General features: G+C 50.0%; 1 protein-coding gene across 1 annotated transcript in view; it reads left to right on the top strand.

Moving 5' to 3' along the window:
* Positions 1 to 19,162, top strand: part of LOC311237265 (fibrillin-2-like) — a gene marked incomplete at its 5' end in the record, with an annotated part of 361,408 nt that extends 342,246 nt beyond the window's left edge. Inside the window, 3 exon segments of the mRNA XM_084325071.1 lie at positions 7,673 to 7,901; positions 9,634 to 9,811; positions 18,694 to 19,162. Of these exon segments, the coding sequence (XP_084181197.1) occupies positions 7,673 to 7,901; positions 9,634 to 9,811; positions 18,694 to 19,068 (782 nt within the window). The 3' untranslated portion in view covers positions 19,069 to 19,162.
* Positions 19,163 to 20,338: the final 1,176 nt, after the last annotated feature.

The following is a 20,338-nucleotide window of genomic DNA, read 5'->3' as shown; positions in this document are numbered from 1 at the left end:
ACATGTTGTTTTACAGGAACAAAACATGATTTTGAGTGGGTCGCGGATGTGTGTGTAAAAAAGAAAAAAAGTTAAAAAATATATATATATATATATTTTTGAATAAATTTTTTGCACCACCTATCTTTGTGAAAGTGGCTTCTCAGCTCTGGTCCAGCTGAAGACAAAGCGGAGGAACAGATTGGACATTGAGCATCACCTCAGAGTTGCTTTGTCTACCATCACCCCAGACTTTGAGACTCTTGTCAGGAGCAAACAACATCCCCAGTTAACCCATTAGTTCCCTGGGCCCTCATCTATCAATGTTGCGTACGCACAGATATGTGCGTAACCCGTGCGTACGATCATTTCTAAGCAAAGTGTGGGACTTATCAATTTGAACGTGTGCTTGACATTGTGCGTATATTTACGCACAGCTCTGACCATGCGTACCTGGCGCCCGGCGGTAGAATATGAATATTGCAACGCGGACATAAGCTTTCCTGCATTAGTTTCAACACTGGCATGTTCTGTATGACCCGTAATTCATTATAGTTCATTGTAAAATAGATGACCTCCGTTGAAACTTCACTGAGACTAAGACAGTCTATTTGTGAGCTCCCGCACAGACGTGATAATAATAATAATAGCTTCATTTTATATAGCGCCTTTCAAGAGACCCAAGGTCGCTTTACATAGGGGGGAAAAAATAACAAAGTAACAAACATAGTGGACAGACAACATATAAATATGATGATGGAATTCAAGTTCACGTTTTTATTGATCACATAATAGGCAGGCTATACATAGGCTACATGGCAGTGAGATTCATTGTTCTACTCTCATATTATTATTATAGTATATGCTATTGTCAAGAAGGAAGTACATTATTTTCAATTGTGGCTTTAATTCGTATAGCCGAGAAGCAGTCTCCTATCAGCTTCATTAATCCCGACCCATCTCAGCCACAGCATAACTGAGACCGGCTATGGAAACAAATCATAAATAGACTACTGTAAATAAAATAGCCTATATAGGCTATAGCAGGGGTTCCCAACCTTTATTCCCCAGAGCCCTTACGATTCCTTGGAGACATAGGAATATGATATGATATAAAGGTGTACTGGTCCGTCAGCGAGGAGATAGCCCACAGCGGATAGATGCCATTTGAGAATATAAGCTATTAAGGCAAAAGGACGGCCTATAGCCTATACATATTATTCAATGTTTTCATAAGCGTAAAGATACAAGGACAACAGTTATATTAACGATCAAGTCAGTTTACTGTATGCAGGCGCGGGGCTCCGTGTGACATGTTCAAGTTCAAGTTTCTTTAATAGTTGTCATACAGAAGTACAGAATACTTTTATACAAAATGCTTCTTACTGTTACGCTCCAGAGACTGTGCTAGACAAGATAAGTATGAAATAGAATAACATAGTATAGCATGTAAATTAGAAGTAAAAAAATGAGGTCACAGTGTTCAGTATAGGCATATGTACAATGTTCGATGCAGAATAGACGTAACTGAGTTACCATATAATATACAATACCATGCGGTGTACTAATATACAATACTATATAGTGCAAGGCAGAAATGGGATGAGGTGCAATTTAGGTACAATTTACAGTAGGTGTACGAGTTGTAGTGCAAATCCTTTATCAATAAATATAAAGTGTGTTTGTGTGATCTAAAGTGTGGAGAGTGGGTGCTGCAGTGTGTTGTTTGTTTAAGTGAGTGTGTGCGTGGGTGTGTGTGCTGTGTGCATTTGATGGTTGTTGCATAGTGTTTATTGTCCGTTTAGCAGCCTGATGGCCTGGGGATAGAAGCTTCTTCTGAGTCTTTCTGTGCTCGCCTTAAGACTCCGGTATCGCTTGCCTGACCGCAGCAGTTCAAAGAGGCAGTTGTTCGGGTGGCTCGAGTCCTTAATAATTCTCTTAGCCTTCCCCCTGCACCGCTTGTTGTAAATGTTCTGGAGGGTGGGAAGCCCCCCTCCAATTGTGCGTTCGGCTGAACGTGTCACTCTTTGTAGTCTGCTACGGTCTTGTGCAGTGCTATTCCCAAACCAGGAGGTGATGTTGCCAGTCAGGATGCTCTCTATTGTACATGAGTAGAAGTTCCTAAGGATCTTCTGACTGACTTGGAACTTCCTTAGGCGCCTGAGGAAGTAGAGGCGTTGTCGTGCCTTCTTCACAACACTGTCAATGTGTGTGGTCCATGTCAAATCCTCGGATATGTGGGCTCCGAGGTACTTGAAACTGTTCACTCTCTCAACCGGTGCCCCGTCGATGCTGAGGGGGCTGTAGTCCTTGACCCCCGACCTCCTGAAGTCCACAATCATCTCTTTTGTTTTGCTGACGTTCAGGGAGAGGCAGTTCTCCTGACACCACTGTGACAGATTCTCTACCTCTTCCAGGTAGGCCCTCTCGTCGTTGGCAGAGATCAGGCCCACCACTACTGTGTCATCAGCAAATTTGATGATTGTGTTGTTGTTCCGCTGTGCCACGCAGTCATGTGTGTACAGGGAGTAGAGGAGGGGGCTCAGAACACAGCCCTGGGGGGCCCCTATGTTGAGGGTGATGGATGAGGAGGTGCAGTTGCCTGTTCTTACCACCTGGGGTCTGCCCGTCAGGAAGTCCAAGACCCACTGGCAGAGGTCATAGTTCAAGCCCAGGTCCCTGAGCTTGGCTATGAGTTTGGAGGGGACTATGGTATTGAATGCTGAGCTGTAGTCGATGAATAGCATTCTCACATAGTTCCCCTGCCTCTTGTCCAGGTGTGATGCTGCTGCGTGCAGCACATGGGCTATGGCGTCCTCCGTGGACCTGTTGGGGCGATATGCAAATTGCAGGGGGTCCAGGTTGATGGGGAGGGAGGAACAGATGTAGCCCTTCACTAGCTTCTCAAAGCACTTCATGGCTATGGAGGTGAGGGCTACAGGGCGGTAGTCGTTGAGGCAAGCGGGCGTAGATTTTTTGGGTACAGGGATGATGGTGGACTTCTTCAGACAGGTGGGGATGACAGCCTGTTCCAAGGACAGGTTGAAGATGTCAGTGAATACCGGGGCCAGTTGGTCGGCACAGACTTTTAGGACGCGGCCGGGGATGCCGTCCGGTCCTGCTGCCTTCCTGATATTCACTTTTTTAAAGATCCGTCTCACCTCATGCTCTGTTACCCTGAACACTGAGTCTCCATCAGCAGACCCCCCCCCCCCCCCCATTGCCGTGTTTTGTAGGCTGGTGTTGTTATTCACAGCCTCAAACCTCGCATAGAAGGAATTGAGATCATTTGCTAAGGAGATGTCACTGTTCAGTTTGAGGGAGGTGCCTTTGTAATCTGTCATTGTTCTGAGGCCGTGCCACATACCTCTAGAGTCAGCCTGTTCAAACTGAAGTTCAACTTTATCCCTGTAACGCCGTTTTGCCTCTATTACTGCTCTCCTGACGTTGTATCTTGCCGTCTTGTGTTCTTCCATGTTGCCTGTCACCAGCCCTGTGTTGTAGGCTGATGTGCGCACTTTCAGAGCCTCACGGACGGATTTATCTACCCAGGGCTTTTGATTTGGGTAGATTCTAATTGTGGTAGAGGGGATTGTTTCTTCTACCAGAGTACAGACAAAGTCAAGCACCGTTTCAGTGTATTCGTTAATATTGGCTGTGTTATCACGGAATACACTCCAGTCTGTGCATTCAAGTGCAGCTTGGAGTGTCTCCTCTGACGTCACGGTCCAACGATTAACCTCTCGCGAGACCACCGGCGTTCGCTTGAGACTTTGTTTATACTTTACCACCGGCGTTCGCTTGAGACTTTGTTTATACTTTGGCAAAAGAAAAATGGCGGCGTGATCGGACCTACCGAATGGACTAAGAGCCTGTGACTTGTACCCATTCTTAAATTGCGAGTATACATGGTCTAATATGTTCTCGCCTCTGGTGGGACAGGTCACATGCTGATAGAAATTCGGCAACACCTTTTTAAGACGCACGCTGTTGAAATCGCCCAGAACCACAATGGCAGCGTCAACGCTAGCTATCTGTTGTTTATTTACCTCGTCGTGAAGTTTTGAAAGTGCGGTCCCAGTGTTCGCGTGTGGTGGGATGTACACTCCGATGAGGATGATGGACGTCAACTCTCTCGGAAGAAAGAAGGGTCGACATTTGATCGCGATAAACTCCAGGTCTGGGGAGCAGTGGTTAGACAATTCCTTTGCGTTGCCTATATCGCACCACTCCTTGTTTATCATGAAGGCAATGCCGCCTCCCTTCGTCCTTAGTGACTCCGCCGTCCGGTCTTTGCGGAGGACAAAGAAGTGGTCTGCCGGTTCTATTGCATGATTCGGGACATCTGGAGACAGCCAAGTTTCTGTGAAACAGAGGACATTACAGTCCCGAATGTCCCTCTGGAATTGGATCCGTGCTCTGATGTCGTCCAGTTTATTTCCTATCGATTGCACATTGGCCAACAATATGCTGGGCAATGTGGTTCTGTGTCGTTTGGACCTCAGTCTGTTCCGGACCCCGGCTGCTCTTCCACGTCGTCGCGGCGTCTCCTGGCTTTGGCCACGGCCACAACAAAGGATTTCGGCGGGCCACTGCTGCTGTTCAGCAATCCGATCCAGAGAGCAATCCAATCTGTACGTTTTCCTTAATCCAATGTCAATGATTGACTGACGGTCATACACATATAATGCACCAACAGTAGGTGCAAATAAAACTCTTAATACTATAAAAATTAACAAAAGAAAGCACAGTCTCGACGGAGCGATCAGAAAGGCAGCCGTTCGGTGCAGCGCCATTTTATGTGCATGTTTGTACATGTCTGTGCCATGCTGCGTTATGCGCAAATTACTGTTGCATAATGTAGGCTATGCATATATAATTTATATAGGCTATACCTAATACCGACATCAAAATAGATTGTATGCCTCTATAAATCATATTAAACCATGCAGGTAGAAAATGTACGGAAAATCTGTCGCGATTCGGAATCAAATTGACGAGAACTTTAATCCCTGGGTAATCTAACTTTAAAAGAACGAAGCGAAAAAGGGCATTCATATTCCAGCACGGTTATTATTAATGACACCAACGCCAAACAGTGGGTAACGGTCTTTATTAGTGTTTGTGCTGCCCAGGCAGCAATGGTCTTTAGGAAGTTAATAGATATCATATCCGACTGTTTCCGACATCACCGTGTACACGTCTGTCAGCCTGTCGCGTATTTCTTCCAGGCGTTCGCTCGGTTTAGTCCACTTTTCCACATTTCATGGGGGTGTTTCATTACCGTATATGGTTAATTACGGGCGGTTCTATATGCAAATACGTAAAACCGTGCACGAGCTCGGAGCGTAGATCAAGTGATATTTATCAACACGGAGTACTTGCAGGTGTGCGTGGGACACGTCTACGCACGTGTGATAAATCCTGATGTTTCTGTACGTACACACATTCTAAATTCTGTGCTTAAGAACGAAAATAGAACACTTTCTAAGAATTGTTGATAAATGAGGGCCCAGACTCTAAAACAAGGCCCAGCCAAAATGTCCTCAATTATGTGCAGAACTCAACTGGTCTTCACAAGTATAGTGATACTACAAGTGTACACACACACACACACACACACACACACACACACACACACACACACACACACACACACACACACACACACACACACACACACACGCACACACACACACACACACACACACACACACACAGCATTATGAATGCTCTACATACCATTGCTACCATCACACTCTCTCAGTAAGTACAGTTTTCTCATGTAAGTAATACACGTTTGTTTGTTCTACACACTCAGTATTTAAACGTCCAATATGTGCTACTTGATGTACAAAATACTGAAATAACCTTCGTCAGACCGAAACTAGATCTTTTGATTCTGTTTTGTTTTCATGGAAAGAGAGTAAAAGCTCCCACTGGCACGACAGTGGGCACAATGAACGGTGGCAGAGGAACGCTCAAGGCGTCTGGCTCCCAGCTGTTGGTGACAGAAACAGATGAAATAGATCCACACTGCCCCCTCCTGGACAGTTACAAAACAAACACTTCATGCAATCCACTCATGTAGTCAGTGTGTATGTGGAGTGTAGTCAGTGTGTGTGTGGAGTGTAGTCAGTGTGTATGTGGAGTGTAGTACAGTGTGTATGTGTAGTGTAGTACAGTGTGTGTGTGTAGTGTAGACAGTGTGTATGTGTAGTGTAGTCAGTGTGTGTGTGGAGTGTAGTCAGTGTGTATGTGGAGTGTAGTACAGTGTGTGTGTGTAGTGTAGACAGTGTGTATGTGTAGTGTAGTCAGTGTGTATGTGTAGTGTAGACAGTGTGTGTATATTAATTAATACCTCGTCCTCTCTGTATTTCCTGTTACTTATTCTAAAGTCTACTCTGCAATCCAAATGGAAACAAGAGGCTTGCCCCACCACTGAACGCAAAACGTGGGATTGGGAGACTTTTAGACGTTTGATTTTATTATTGTCTGAACCTTTGACACAGGGACTGACCGTATGCGACTGCTGCTAGACATTTGTTTCACATGACCTAAGAGGCTGTAAAAGGTTTGTTAACGTAAACAGACCGTTTACAGCCTTTTACAGTAGGTCATGTGAAACACATGTCTAGCAGGCGCATACTGTCAGTCATGTTTATAAGCATCGGGCTACGAGAGGCTGGTATTGAGTTATGATGAGACCATGAAGGTTTGTGACGAGACCATCGTGTAACCCCCGATGATGGCATGCTGCCGAAACGCCTTGGTTTTAATTGTATTAATAAAGAACATTGTTTTTAGGACATTCCTCTGCCTCTAGAGAGTTGCCGAATTGTTCTCCTTTGAAAAGGAGATCCCAATACAAGTCACTCTTCACTAATCTCTGCGTAGAAATATACCTTGAAATTCTATCGGACAATACATTCTAGATTGGGACTTTAGAAAGAATAGACTGAAAGATAATAGATAATATTCTCCTGAGGCATTTTCCAGATACTAGCCGCTCCAGACAAGAATAACATTATATGACATAATAATACTTCAATACTACACTGGCGCTGTACTGATCTGATTAGCACTATTACTCAGTAGTATATATTTTATATCCAGTTTAATCACCTGCACATTGTATATTACTGTCTGTTGCACTTTGCTGTTACATTTGCACTTAACTGTTACACTGTTACTTCTCTCTGTTGTACTGTACTTGTGCTGTATGATAGATTTGATTTTAATCAAATCTACTATTGGCAAATCAACAGTATCCTACAAGTAGCCTATCAAATGAATGATGTAAAAAGCATTCTGAATAAGATAAGATAAGATATTCCTTTATTAATCCCCTTGGGGAAATTCAGCCATAGCAACATGGGGGAGGGGAGGTACAGGTATGGGCAGGGTAATAGTAGAAAGACATAAATATAGGCAATAAAATGTATAGTACAGTAGAAAAAAAAAGAAAAAAAATAGGCAGTGTAAACAATATAAATAACTGTAAATAAACTCTTAAGTAAACCAAGCAGTGAGTAAACCCCTCTCCCTCCCTCCCTCCCTCCCTCCCTCCCTCCCTCCCTCCCTCCCTCCCTCCCTCCCTCCCTCCCTCCCTCCCTCCCTCCCCCTCTCCCTCCCTCCCTCCCTCCCTCCCTCCCCCTCTCCCTCCCTCCCTCCCTCCCTCCCTCCCTCCCAGACGAGAACGAGTGCTCCACCCCCGGCAGCTGCGGCTCCGCCTCCTGCTACAACACGCTGGGCAGCTTCAAGTGCGCCTGTCCCTCGGGCTACAGCTTCCAGCCGGGCAGCAGCAGCTGCGAGGACTTCAACGAGTGCAGCGCCAAGAACCCCTGCAACTACGGCTGTTCCAACACCGAGGGGGGCTACCTGTGTGGCTGCCCCGCGGGCTACTACCGTGTGGGACAAGGGTAACGCTCATCCTACTGTCGTCTGTCTCACGGTAGCTGGGTTTACGACTACTTTTCCACACAAGTCTACCCCAAAACAGTGCGGCTGGGTAGCGTAGAGGTCTAAGCACCCGTCTACCACCCGTCTACCAGTCGTCTACCACTCGTCTACCACTCGTCTACCACTCGTCTACCACTCTTCTACCACTCGTCTATCACTCGTCTATCACTCGTCTACCACTCGTCTATCACTCGTCTACCACTCGTCTACCACTCGTCTACCACTCGTCTACCACTCTTCTACCACTCGTCTATCACTCGTCTATCACTCGTCTACCACTCGTCTATCACTCGTCTATCACTCGTCTACCACTCGTCTATCACTCGTCTATCACTCGTCTATCACTCGTCTACCACTCGTCTATCACTCGTCTATCACTCGTCTACCACTCGTCTATCACTCGTCTACCACTCGTCTATCACTCGTCTATCACTCGTCTACCACTCGTCTATCACTCGTCTACCACTCGTCTACCACTCGTCTACCACTCGTCTACCACTCGTCTACCACTCGTCTAGCACTCGTCTATCACTCGTCTACCACTCGTCTATCACTCGTCTATCACTCGTCTATCACTCGTCTATCACTCGTCTACCACTCGTCTATCACTCGTCTATCACTCGTCTACCACTCGTCTATCACTTGTCTACCACTTGTCTATCACTCGTCTACCACTCGTCTATCACTCGTCTATCACTCGTCTACCACTCGTCTACCACTCGTCTATCACTCGTCTACCACTCGTCTATCACTCGTCTATCACTCGTCTACCACTCGTCTATCACTCGTCTATCACTCGTCTACCACTCGTCTATCACTCGTCTATCACTCGTCTACCACTCGTCTATCACTCGTCTATCACTCGTCTACCACTCGTCTATCACTCGTCTATCACTCGTCTACCACTCGTCTATCACTCGTCTATCACTCGTCTATCACTCGTCTATCACTCGTCTACCACTCGTCTACCACCGTCAAACACCTTACTGGTAGTCACTCAGTAGTCACAAACACCTTACTGCTAGTCAGTAGTCACAAACACATTACTGCTAGTCAGTAGTCACAAACACCTTACTGCTAGTCAGTAGTCACAAACACCTTACTGCTAGTCAGTAGTCACAAACACCTTACTGCTAGTCAGTAGTCACAAACACCTTACTGCTAGTCAGTAATCACAAACACCTTACTGCTAGTCAGTAGTCACAAACACATTACTGCTAGTCAGTAGTCATAAACACTTACTGCTAGTCAGTAGTCATAAACACCTTACTGGTAGTCAGTCACAAACACCTTACTGCTAGTCAGTAGTCACAAACACCTTACTGCTAGTCAGTAGTCACAAACACCTTACTGGTGGACAGTAGTCACAAACACCTTACCGTCGAATGTTACTTACAATAATAGTCAAGGGAATCATAATTTGGTTTGTAGATATTTGTCTTTTCTACTGTTCATCAAGATATTTTATCCAGCACCACACCTAACAAAAATGGCACGTTCAACACATATTTACATATTGTATAAATCAGAGAATGTGCCCATATCCCTGTAACAAGTGGTTTTCCATTCACAGTGAGTGGAGCAGCTCCATGATTTGTCTTAATGATGACATCATCAAGAGAGTCTTGGTCTGTTGTGTCTGTTTTGATGCCCTGTGTTTCTGTGTTTCTGTGTCCACTGTGTGTTGTCCAGCCACTGTGTGTCAGGTCTGGGCTTTGGGAAAGGCCAGTTTGGACCAACAGGAGACCTCGAGGAGGGGGAGGCTGACAACACCCTGTCTCCAGACACCTGCTACGAATGCAAGATCAACGGTTACCCAAAGAAGAACGGACGCAAAAGACGCAACGCAAATGAAACCCAATCTATAGAGGTGAGGGCCGATAACCCTGTCATGTGCTCCCAACCTATTTAACCCTTTCACTGCCACACGACAAAGGGTTAACCCTTTCACTACCACACTACGGAAGGTTAACCCTTTCACCACCACACTACAGACGGTTAGGTTAACCTTATGTAGTGTGGTAGTGAAAGGTTAACCTTCTGTAGTGTGGTAGTGAAAGGTTAACCTTCTGTAGTGTGGTAGTGAAAGGTTAACGATAGGTTATGTAGATAACCTAGTTATATTAGTATTGGCTGAGCGTCCCGCTCTGAGCCTTACGAGATACCTCCCATTTCCTGGGATACCTAATGTATCTCCCACGAACAACTTACATGCACCCCACCTGTATGGGGCCCCGCCCCTTATGGTGGCACAGCCCATATAACCATGACTCTGGTCATGAAACACCCTTCCTCGCCAAAACCCGTCCCAGGAAAAGATCCCTCAAGAGGGAACTCAGGGCCGCGCAGAGCGGGACGCTCAGCCAATACTAATATAACTAGGTTATCTACATAACCTATCGTTATATATCGTATTTGCTTTCGCGTCCCGCTCTGAGCCTTACGAGATAATGGGGAAGAGCGGGCGCGAGACCCGACAGATGTACCCCCTGAGGACCCGTAAGCCCACATCAAGGGGTGCGGGGAGCCCTGTCACCCCATCCTTCCTAACGAAGGGGGGGCGCAGTCAACTCCACCTGAATGCGAACAAGAGGGAACTAGAACCCCTTGAACACACCGTACAGGCGGAACCACGTGTGACTCAACACACTGTGGCCCATACCCATACACTCCTGCTACCCGACCAAAGGACGGGAAGCAGGAAAGGCCACAGACCCCAGAACCGCCTGGGAGACAGAACCCCCGGTCATGTCCATGAGGTAAAACCTTACAAAGGGGCCCGGTGAGGACCATGAAGCCGCAGCACAGATGTCCTCCACCGAGGCCCCACCCAGGAGAGCGGCAGAGGCAGCCACCCCACGAGTGGAGTGCGCCCTGACGCCCCCAGGGGGATCCTGCCCAGCCAACGTGTAGCAGAGGGTAATACCCTCACACAACCAATGGGACAGGCGCTGCTTCGACAGTGCCTTACCAGCACGAGCCCCACCGTAACAGACAAAAAGCTGGTCGGTAACCCTGAAGTCCTGAGTACGGCTGAGGTAAATCCCCAAAGCACGGACTGGACATGACAGGTGAAGGCCCGCATCTAACTCACTAGTGTGAGGAGGAGGACGAAAAGCCTGAACCACAATATCCCGGGAGCGGAAGGAACTCCGGATATTCTTAGGCACGAAAGCAGGATTAGGTCGCAGAGTGGCACCGCAATCGGTCCGAAAAGACAGGCACTCTGGACGTACCGAGAGAGCACAGAGCTCACCCACGCGTTTAGCGGAAGTGACAGCCAGTAGGAACGCGGTCTTGAAAGACAGCTGTCCCAACGGCGCCTGCTCGAGCGGCTCAAACGGGGCCAAGGACAACCGACCGAGGACCAATTGAAGATCCCAAGTCGGAGCCAAGGAGCGTTGCACCGGCTTAACGCGTCGAGCGCCAAGCAGGAAATGCTTCACAAGAGGGTGGCTGAACAAAACAGTCCCCTCAAAACCCTCATGATAGGAGGACATAGCTGCCGCATATACCCTCACTGTCGAAGCCGACAGCCTACCAAGAAGAGACTGGAGATAACCCAGAACAGCATCCAGGGGGCAGGAGACTGGGTCCCAGCCCCCCCCCTTACACCACTCTTGGAACGCACGCCACCTGCCCGCGTAAACCGCGACAGTGGAGGGAGCATGCGCACACCGGATGGTATCAACCACCGTGGGATCCATCCTCTCCAGACTCACCCTCCCACCAGCCACACCACCAGGCGTTGACCCAACACCGGAGGCTGGAAAAGCACTCCATTGTGCTGCGAGAGGGCCGTCGCTGACCACGGAATGACCCAAGGAGGAGCGACCAGAAGCTGGATTAAGACCGGGAACCACACTGACGTGCCCCGGTCCGGCGCGACCAGGATCACCGTCCTGCGCTCCCTCCGTATCCGCTCCAACAGCTGACTCAACAGCTGTACAGGAGGGAAGGCGTACAGAAGACCGGGCGGCCACGGAAAGGTCGAGAAGGCATCCACCCCCAAGGGGGGATGATCCGCTCGACTGAGCGAGAACCACAAGGGGCACTTGTGAGAACGTCGGCACGCAAACAGATCTACCGAGGCCTCCCCGAACCGATCCCAGATCTGTCTGACTATGTCGGGGCGGAGTTCCCACTCGTCGCGACGAGGACCGCCCCGAGACATTATATCCGCCGCCACATTTTCCGTACCAGGAACGTGGAGCGCCCGCAGACTGCGCAGCCTGCGGGATGCCCATAGCAACAGTTTGCGCGCCACCCGGAGCAGGCGGGCGGAACGAGTCCCACCCTGCCTGTTGATATACGCCGCCGCCGTCACATTGTCCGTCCTGACCAAAACGTGTTTGTCTACCACCAGGTGGCCGAGCCGTTTGAGGACCAGGAGGACCGCCTTCAACTCCAACACATTGATATGCAGGACAGCTGGGTCGGCATGACCCGTCCAGCTGCCCCCCACTGTATGGGTCCGAAACGCCTCTCCCCAACCTGTGAGAGAGGCGTCGGTGAAAACCGTGACGTGGGAGCCACTGCTGCCCATGGGGACCCCAGCGGAGAGGATACCCAGCCTCCCCCAGTGGGCGAGATCCCCCCATATCGACAAAGGAACCGTCAACCGTCTCCCTTTGCCCCACACCGGATCTATTCTCAAAGAGAGAAACCACCTCTGTATCCGCCTCATAAAGAGGAGGCCAAGAGGGACCACCGTGTGGGCCGCCGACATAAGGCCCAGCAGACGCATCACCTGCAGCGCCGTAACCGTCCCTCCCAGACGGAAACCCCCGAGCGCGTGGCGGAGATCCCCCCGACGCTGCTCCGAGAGGGTGGCAAGCATGGGCTTCGACCTCAATGTCAAGCCCAAGTACTCTTCTTCCAATTCACAGCAAAACCCAGGCTGGTGAGGAATTCCACCACCAGTCGAGTATGAGACCTGGCAACCTCCTCTGAACGGCTGAGGAGCAGAATGTCGTCGAGATAGAACAGGACTCGTATCCCCCGACGACGTAAAGGCCCCAGAGCAGCCGCCACACACTTGGTGAATGTGCGGGGAGCCAGAGAATAACCGAACGGCATTCTGTGGTACTCGTACGCTACGCCCTGAAACAGGAACCGTAGGAACTTCCTGTGAGGAGGGAAAATGGGTATGTGAAAATACGCATCCTTCAGGTCTATGGAGGTGAACCAGTCCCCCCTCCTGACAGCAAGCAGAAGGAGTCGGACGGTCAACATCCTGAACGGTCTCACTACAATCAACCGATTGAACATGGACAGATTCAGTATAGGTCTGACCCCCCCAGTTTTCTTGGGCACCAGAAAATAACGGGAGTAGACGCCTGACATTGCGTCCTCTCTCGTGACCACAACGACGGCCTGCTTCGCCAACAGAGATTGGATCTCGTCGGCCAGGGCTGTCACTGCGCCCGACCCTAACAATAGGGTCGGCACCAAACCTGAGAACGGGCTGCAAAATCAGCCCCGCCTCTAACGTTCTCCTCATCCACCGATTCAAAGGGCATTCCCGTCGCCATATGTGAATATAATCCCACAGCGCCCCCGCCGTCAACTGACGCTGGGCCGCAAGGAACAGCAGATAATTGGCCCGGTCCCCCCCGTCGTGCAAAGCACCCAAGGGGGGACCCCGACAGAAAGGGCCGGTTTGATACGGGAGGAGCGGTCATCAAACTTGTGGACACACACTCACCCCCTGAACACCCCTCCAGCACACGCTGAGGAGTTGTTCCGCAGCCAGACACGCAAGGCCTGAGGACCCCATGGGCTCCTACACGCCGAAGCCCTGCAGTGATATTGCTACCACTCAAATCACGCTCGCCTCTCCTTTGCAGACCACTGCCGGTTTGACGGGAGTGGGAGGCAACAGCGCGATACCCCGCCTGGCGAGGGCGAAGCCGGGGTAACCCCTGCTGAGCATTCAACAGAAGAGGCACCGAGTCCCCCTGCTGACCACTGGAGCTAGTGGCAGCTGTAACACCAGGTTCCACCCACCCACAACCTGCGGTGTAGGAACCACGCGACGACGGAACATTCTCACGGACAGACCCAGGCTCAGCCATCAACTGGGTGTCAGCCCCTGTCTCCATGAGAAGCGAAGAATGGGGCCGCATACGCTTCAATGAAGGTTCGCGGCCCGCAGCCAAAGGAGAACGCTCAGAGCCCCGCTTCTGGGGATACCAGAGAGAGGATTGAACGGGGAGCGGGCTGCTCGCGGCAAAATGACGACGGGTTGGTTTACCAAACCCGAAATCACCCAAAATGGCCGATCCCTCGGCCGCCAAGACTGTCGGCCTTGCGATACCCTGTCGATTCTCCAACCAGGGCACCACTGGCGGGGGAAACATGGCCGCCTGTCGAGGATCTCGCCACAGTCGTTGACGAGACCGTGCTCCCACCCCTGGCTGCACAGCGTGAGGCGGTGTAGGACCCGGATCAATAACCGCCTGCGCCTCCACAGAACGCCCAAAAAGACTATCTGTGGAAAAAGGAGTCGTGAGGAGAGAAAACCTATCCTCTTCCCCAAGAGGAGACTGCTCCAACCAAACATGCCTAACAACCAAAGTCGATAGCATCCGAATCCTCCCCGCAGTTATAGCTTGCGACTGAGTCAAGATCTCTATAACACCACAAACATGAATCACGTTCATAGTGTCGGTTGGACCCAAAGACCTACAACCCGACGCCATCTTGGATAGGAAAGTAGCCAGCTGAGCCAAAACACTGGCCGCCGCTAAATGCCATCCTGCAGCAGTATACCACTCATTCGTCCATACTGCCACCCTCCGAGCCGACATGCTATCAAGCAACGGCCGGGCGGAACGTCGTTCATCCCCGCCTGGGCACAAAAAAGAAGCTACCTGGCTACTTAGCCAAGGTACCCCCGGGCTGCACCCCGTCGTCAGCCCCTTCACCCGCAAAAAAGGTAAATAGAGCTCAGCGAACCCCCCCACATCCACCACCAACTGACCTTCATCAATGAAGCTGGCAAGAGGAGGGAAAAGCGGAATCCCGCGGCGGGGATTATTAGACATTCCAGCGCCAACATCAGCGTTAGCAGAAGAAGCAGTAGTAGCATTAGCGTTAACAGCATGTTCCAGGATCGCCAGGACATCGCCCACTACAGTGGAACGATCGCCAAGCCGCCCCGGCCCTGGTGCCGAAACATACTCCACAGCACGACCAACACCGACATTGATGCCTACTGACACAGACCTCACCTTTGTACAAGCCGACCCGTTAGCCAAACCTTGTACGCTGCCCCTCGGTCCGTCGCCGTCAGCCGAGGAACCACAAGCACAGGTCTCATGTGTCGCCGAAACAAGCTCCGGAGAATCCAGGGAAAAACAACTCTCCGGTAAGCCCTCAACATTACGAATCTTCCTTAATCTTTTCATTCCGCTAGTCTCGTATGGTGCACGCATCCATTACGCTGGGACGAAAATAGAGGAAGGGTGTTTCATGACCAGAGTCATGGTTATATGGGCTGTGCCACCATAAGGGGCGGGGCCCCATACAGGTGGGGTGCATGTAAGTTGTTCGTGGGAGATACATTAGGTATCCCAGGAAATGGGAGGTATCTCGTAAGGCTCAGAGCGGGACGCGAAAGCAAATACGATATATAACCTTCTGTAGTGTGGTAGTGAAGGGTTAACCCTTTGTCGTGTGGTAGTGAAAGGGTTAACCTTCTGTAGTGTGGTAGTGAAAGGTTAACCTTCTGTAGTGTGGTAGTGAAAGGTTAACCTTCTGTAGTGTGGTAGTGAAAGGTTAACCTTCTGTAGTGTGGTAGTGAAAGGTTAACATTCTGTAGTGTGGTAGTGAAAGGTTAACATTCTGTAGTGTGGTGGTGAAAGGTTAACCGTCTGTAGTGTGGTAGTGAAAGGTTAACCTTCTGTAGTGTGGTAGTGAAAGGGTTAACCTTCTGTAGTGTGGTAGTGAAAGGGTTATAATATAATGCAGGACCTCTTTAGGGGGTCTTTATTCGGCATGCAACGAACTGGACATGCAATTGGAGCGGCACACACACACACACACACACACACACACACACACATGCATTGTCTTTTTCTCAGTCGCCGATGCGATTGAGTCTCTGCACTTGACCCATCCCGTCGTCCTTCCCCCCATGGGCAGCCGGGAGCAGATAGGGCGTCAACGTGAGCTGCGCCCCGGGGACCAATCCAAGTGCTCCTGCCCGTCTTCGTCAAGGACGCCACAGCGTTAGCGATCTGTTGTTGTGCATGTTTTTCCATTGGGTTTATCTTATCGGGGGGGAAACCCTTGCGAGCACGGGGAGAACATGCAAACTCCACACAGAAAGGCCTGGGAGATCACCCACCTGGGTACCTGGCATCATGGAAACCTGGTCCCCAAGCGGGAATCGAACCCTGGACCTTCTTGCTGTGAGGCGACAGTGTTAACCACTACACCACCGTTAACCTTCTGTAGTGTGGTAGTGAAAGGTTAACCTTCTGTAGTGTGGTAGTGAAAGGTTAACCTTCTGTAGTGTGGTAGTGAAAGGGTTAACCTTCTGTAGTGTGGTAGTGAAAGGTTAACCTTCTGTAGTGTGGTAGTGAAAGGGCTCTACGTTTTTGTCTCGGTTTTCCTTTTATTCGCTATTGCCATTCATAATCCATCGAGGCACCTTGTGCATGCTGTCCTGAATGTGTCTGAGATCGCAGACGGTCAATACTGCCGCCTAACGCCTTGCGGCCGGTATTGCACTCCATTTGAAATGATGTAGTTTGTTTTCTCGACCGAGCTGCGGTGTGGGGGCGGGTCCTAAACACTCCGGCAAGACAAGCGGTCACCACGGTTACCTCGACGAGTTCATCCGCCCGCCTGTTCATGTGCAATGCTGGATAACGTGGGACAGACTACCGCAACCAGTATTTGGAATGGCGATCAGATAATTGGATTATTCTATTTGCAGTACATCAGATACAAGGTAAGGACTATATATTATCAATCTTGCGTTGATCCGATATTCTTTTGCCCGCGATCGAAGCGTGTCTGTGTGATATGTGTGTGTGCTGTGTCCCGTTGGTCACGGCACGGATGGGCGCCCCGCTCCAAACCACCTTTCATGCATGCATGATGAAAGATAATACAGATAATCTAGCGTTGATTTCAGATTGATTGTTGATCCAAGCGAGGAATGGCAACGTGTTTATTGAATTACACAAAAATGCTGTTTTCGCGTCTTTTTCTGGGATTACTCAGAATCACTCAAACTATACTCATATTCACCACGGTATAAAACGGAAATGTATAGATGAAGAAAATTTTCTTTTTTTTGCACGTTGACCGGAAGAAACCCACTGACAATCGACAGCGTTATTAGATCCTTAGATTAATTAGATTAGATTAGAGCTATAATATAAAATATAGGTATAGCTCTACAAACAAGGTGAGCGCTTACATGGGGTTAACTCATTCTGCGCCAATCACAAGAAAAGTCGGGCTAGCCCCGTCTGTGCCTTCTCAAGTTTCAAGTTCAAGTTTCAAGTTTCTTTATTAGTTGACGTGCAAAAATACAGAATACCTTCACATGGAATGCTTTTTTCTGTTATGCTCCTATGAGGATCGTAGGACGCTTGGATCATACACATACAGCTCATTACAGTAATATTCCACAATTATTACATTTTAGATAATAATAATGGTACAGAGCCTTGAGACAAACATATGCGTATTCACCACCGCAAACAGACTGGCAGCCGTCATAGGCAGCGCCATGTACGGAAGGAGGGGGGAGTGGGTTGGGGTTGTTACAGGGCTGTAGGGGGGGGGGGGGGGGTGGGAGTGGGTGATGAGACTGTCATTTAGGCTCCCCCCTCCAGCGCGCGTACTCCTCTCCTCTCCGCAGCACTATATTAATGTATTGATTGCTAGCCCTGCCTCTCCTCTCCTCTCCTCTCCTCTCCTCTCCTCTCCTCTCCTCTCCTCTCCGCAGCACTATATTAATGTATTGATTGCTAGCCCCGCCTCTCCTCTCCTCTCCGCAGCACTATATTAATGTATTGATTGCTAGCCTCTCCTCTCCTCTCCTCTCCTCTCCTCTCCTCTCCTCTCCTCTCCTCTCCTCTCCTCTCCCCTCCCCTCCCCTCTCCTCTCCTCTCCCCTCCCCTCCCCTCCCCTCCCCTCTCCCCTCCCCTCCCCTCCCCTCCCCTCCCCTCCCCTCTCCCCTCCCCTCCCCTCCCATCCCCTCCTCTCCTCTCCTCTCCTCTCCTCTCCTCTCCTCTCCTCTCCTCTCCTCTCCTCTCCTCTCCTCTCCCCTCCCCTCTCCTCTCCTCTCCTCTCTCTCCTCTCCTCTCCCCTCCCCTCCCCTCCCCTCCCCTCCCCTCCCCTCCCCTCCCCTCCCCTCCCCTCCTCTCCTCTCCTCTCCTCTCCTCTCCTCTCCTCTCCTCTCCTCTCCCCTCCCCTCCCCTCCCCTCCTCTCCTCTCCTCTCCTCTCCTCTCCTCTCCTCTCCTCTCCCCTCCCCTCCCCTCCCCTCCCCTCCCCTCTCCCCTCCCCTCCCCTCCCCTCCCCTCTCCTCTCCCCTCCCCTCCCCTCCCCTCCCCTCCTCTCCTCTCCTCTCCTCTCCTCTCCTCTCCTCTCCTCTCCTCTCCTCTCCTCTCCTCTCCTCTCCTCTCCTCTCCTCTCCTCTCCTCTCCTCTCCTCTCCTCTCCTCTCCTCTCCTCTCCGCAGCACTATATTAATGTATTGATTGCTAGCCTCTCCTCTCCTCTCCGCAGCCCGTCAGCCTGGCCAGCCTGGACCAGGAGCAGCCAATCAGCGTCCTCCTCAACGCCTCCCAGCTGGACCCCAGGCACCGCCTCCTGCAGCTGCTCCCGGCCCTCAAGACGCTCTCCGGTCACGTCCACTACGTCATCGCCGCCGGCAACGAGGGCGGCCTGTTCCGCATCCAGCGGCGCGAGGGCGTCAGCTACCTGCACAGCACCGCGAGGACGGTGGGCGCGCTGCCGCGGGACTTCACGCTGCTCATCTCCAGCTCACCGCTGTACGGCAAGGAGGAGCGCCGGGAGCTGGAGGAGCGCCGGGACCAGGACGACCTCACGGGGGAGCTGGGGGAGAACCTGCACATGAGGCTGCACATCCGCCTGCAGTGACACCCCTCTGGCCAAACCCCCATCGTGGTGCATTCCAGTTTTAGCCAAAGAAGACACAACTTTGGGTGTCAAGTTGCCATATGACCCAATGTGTTGCTCCTGAGCTGACTGTGATGTTTCTCTTGGGAGGGAGAACGTGACTGAATGCTTAATGCTTGAAGCTGAGACCATCATCTCCTGCAGTTTGCCCCCCCCCCCCCTCACCTGGTGCCGTGGCCTGAAGCACAGTGTTCTATAGAGCAGTGGTTCTCAACTGGTCTAGCCTCAGGACCCACATTTTTCCTTAGTCATTAAAACCTCTTAACATGCATGTGGGCCCTCTTGAGGACGATTTTCCCGCCGGCACTTTGGCGACATCTAGCGGCTCGGGTGTGCATATGCTTTAATACAATATATATATATATCTATTTGTTGCCTGTCGATAGCCGTTTGAGGTGACAAAATCCGTTCAGCGGTTCTCGAGTTACATGCCGATATGTGAGGCGTGCGCCGAAGTACACGGTATTGTACAAATACCACTCCCAACTCTCGAGCCTCCAACTCCATCAATCATTTGGCGAACTCAAAGATTATTGGACAGGGTTGTAACCAATGAGTAGGGCTTTCCACTGATACCCGACGTGGGAATGAGCGAATCAGGGATCTAGGTGAAAAGTCATGAGCCAAATCAGTTAGAGAATTCTCTGTCGAATGCATTGAAGTCTATGAGAAAATCGTTTTCTGAGCCCTCTCACCTTTTACCAAAACCGCTTCTAATCTCTCATTTCTGAACGGATTTTTATGAAATTTGGAAATGTACTACAAAAGACTTAAGGCTATGGACTTTTCAGCCATACCAATGTTTTTGGAGATACTACTTCTGGACTACTAACTACTACAGAAAAACGTGAGTAACAAGTTTTTCTACAACTCAAGTTCAGACCTATGTTACACTATTTCATTAGCACTAAAAGTGAGGTTTCTTTATTGTATCAGAAACTTCAGAATGCCATCTTCAAAAAGAGACCAGGCTCATGCATGTGCTATAAGTATAACGTATAGTATTTTGGTTTGCAAAGAAAGTATGCAGTCCTCAAAAACGAAAACTAAAATGGCCAAGTTTGTGAGAGGTTGTTAAGAGGTTGTCGCGACCCAACATTTTTAACCACTCTGATTTACTTCACAAAAAAAATGTGCAGTACTACACAATCCTTCATGAACTGTTAAAAACATGAAATAAACAAACAAAAGTGCAACAACGGCTAAAAACCCAATGAAATAAAAAGAAAAT

Source organism: Notolepis coatsorum (assembly GCF_963971535.1).
Source record: "Notolepis coatsorum genome assembly, chromosome: 11".
Taxonomy (NCBI): domain Eukaryota; kingdom Metazoa; phylum Chordata; class Actinopteri; order Aulopiformes; family Paralepididae; genus Notolepis; species Notolepis coatsorum.
Note: the sequence above shows the minus strand (reverse complement) of the source record. Positions and strands in the feature narration are given on the sequence as shown.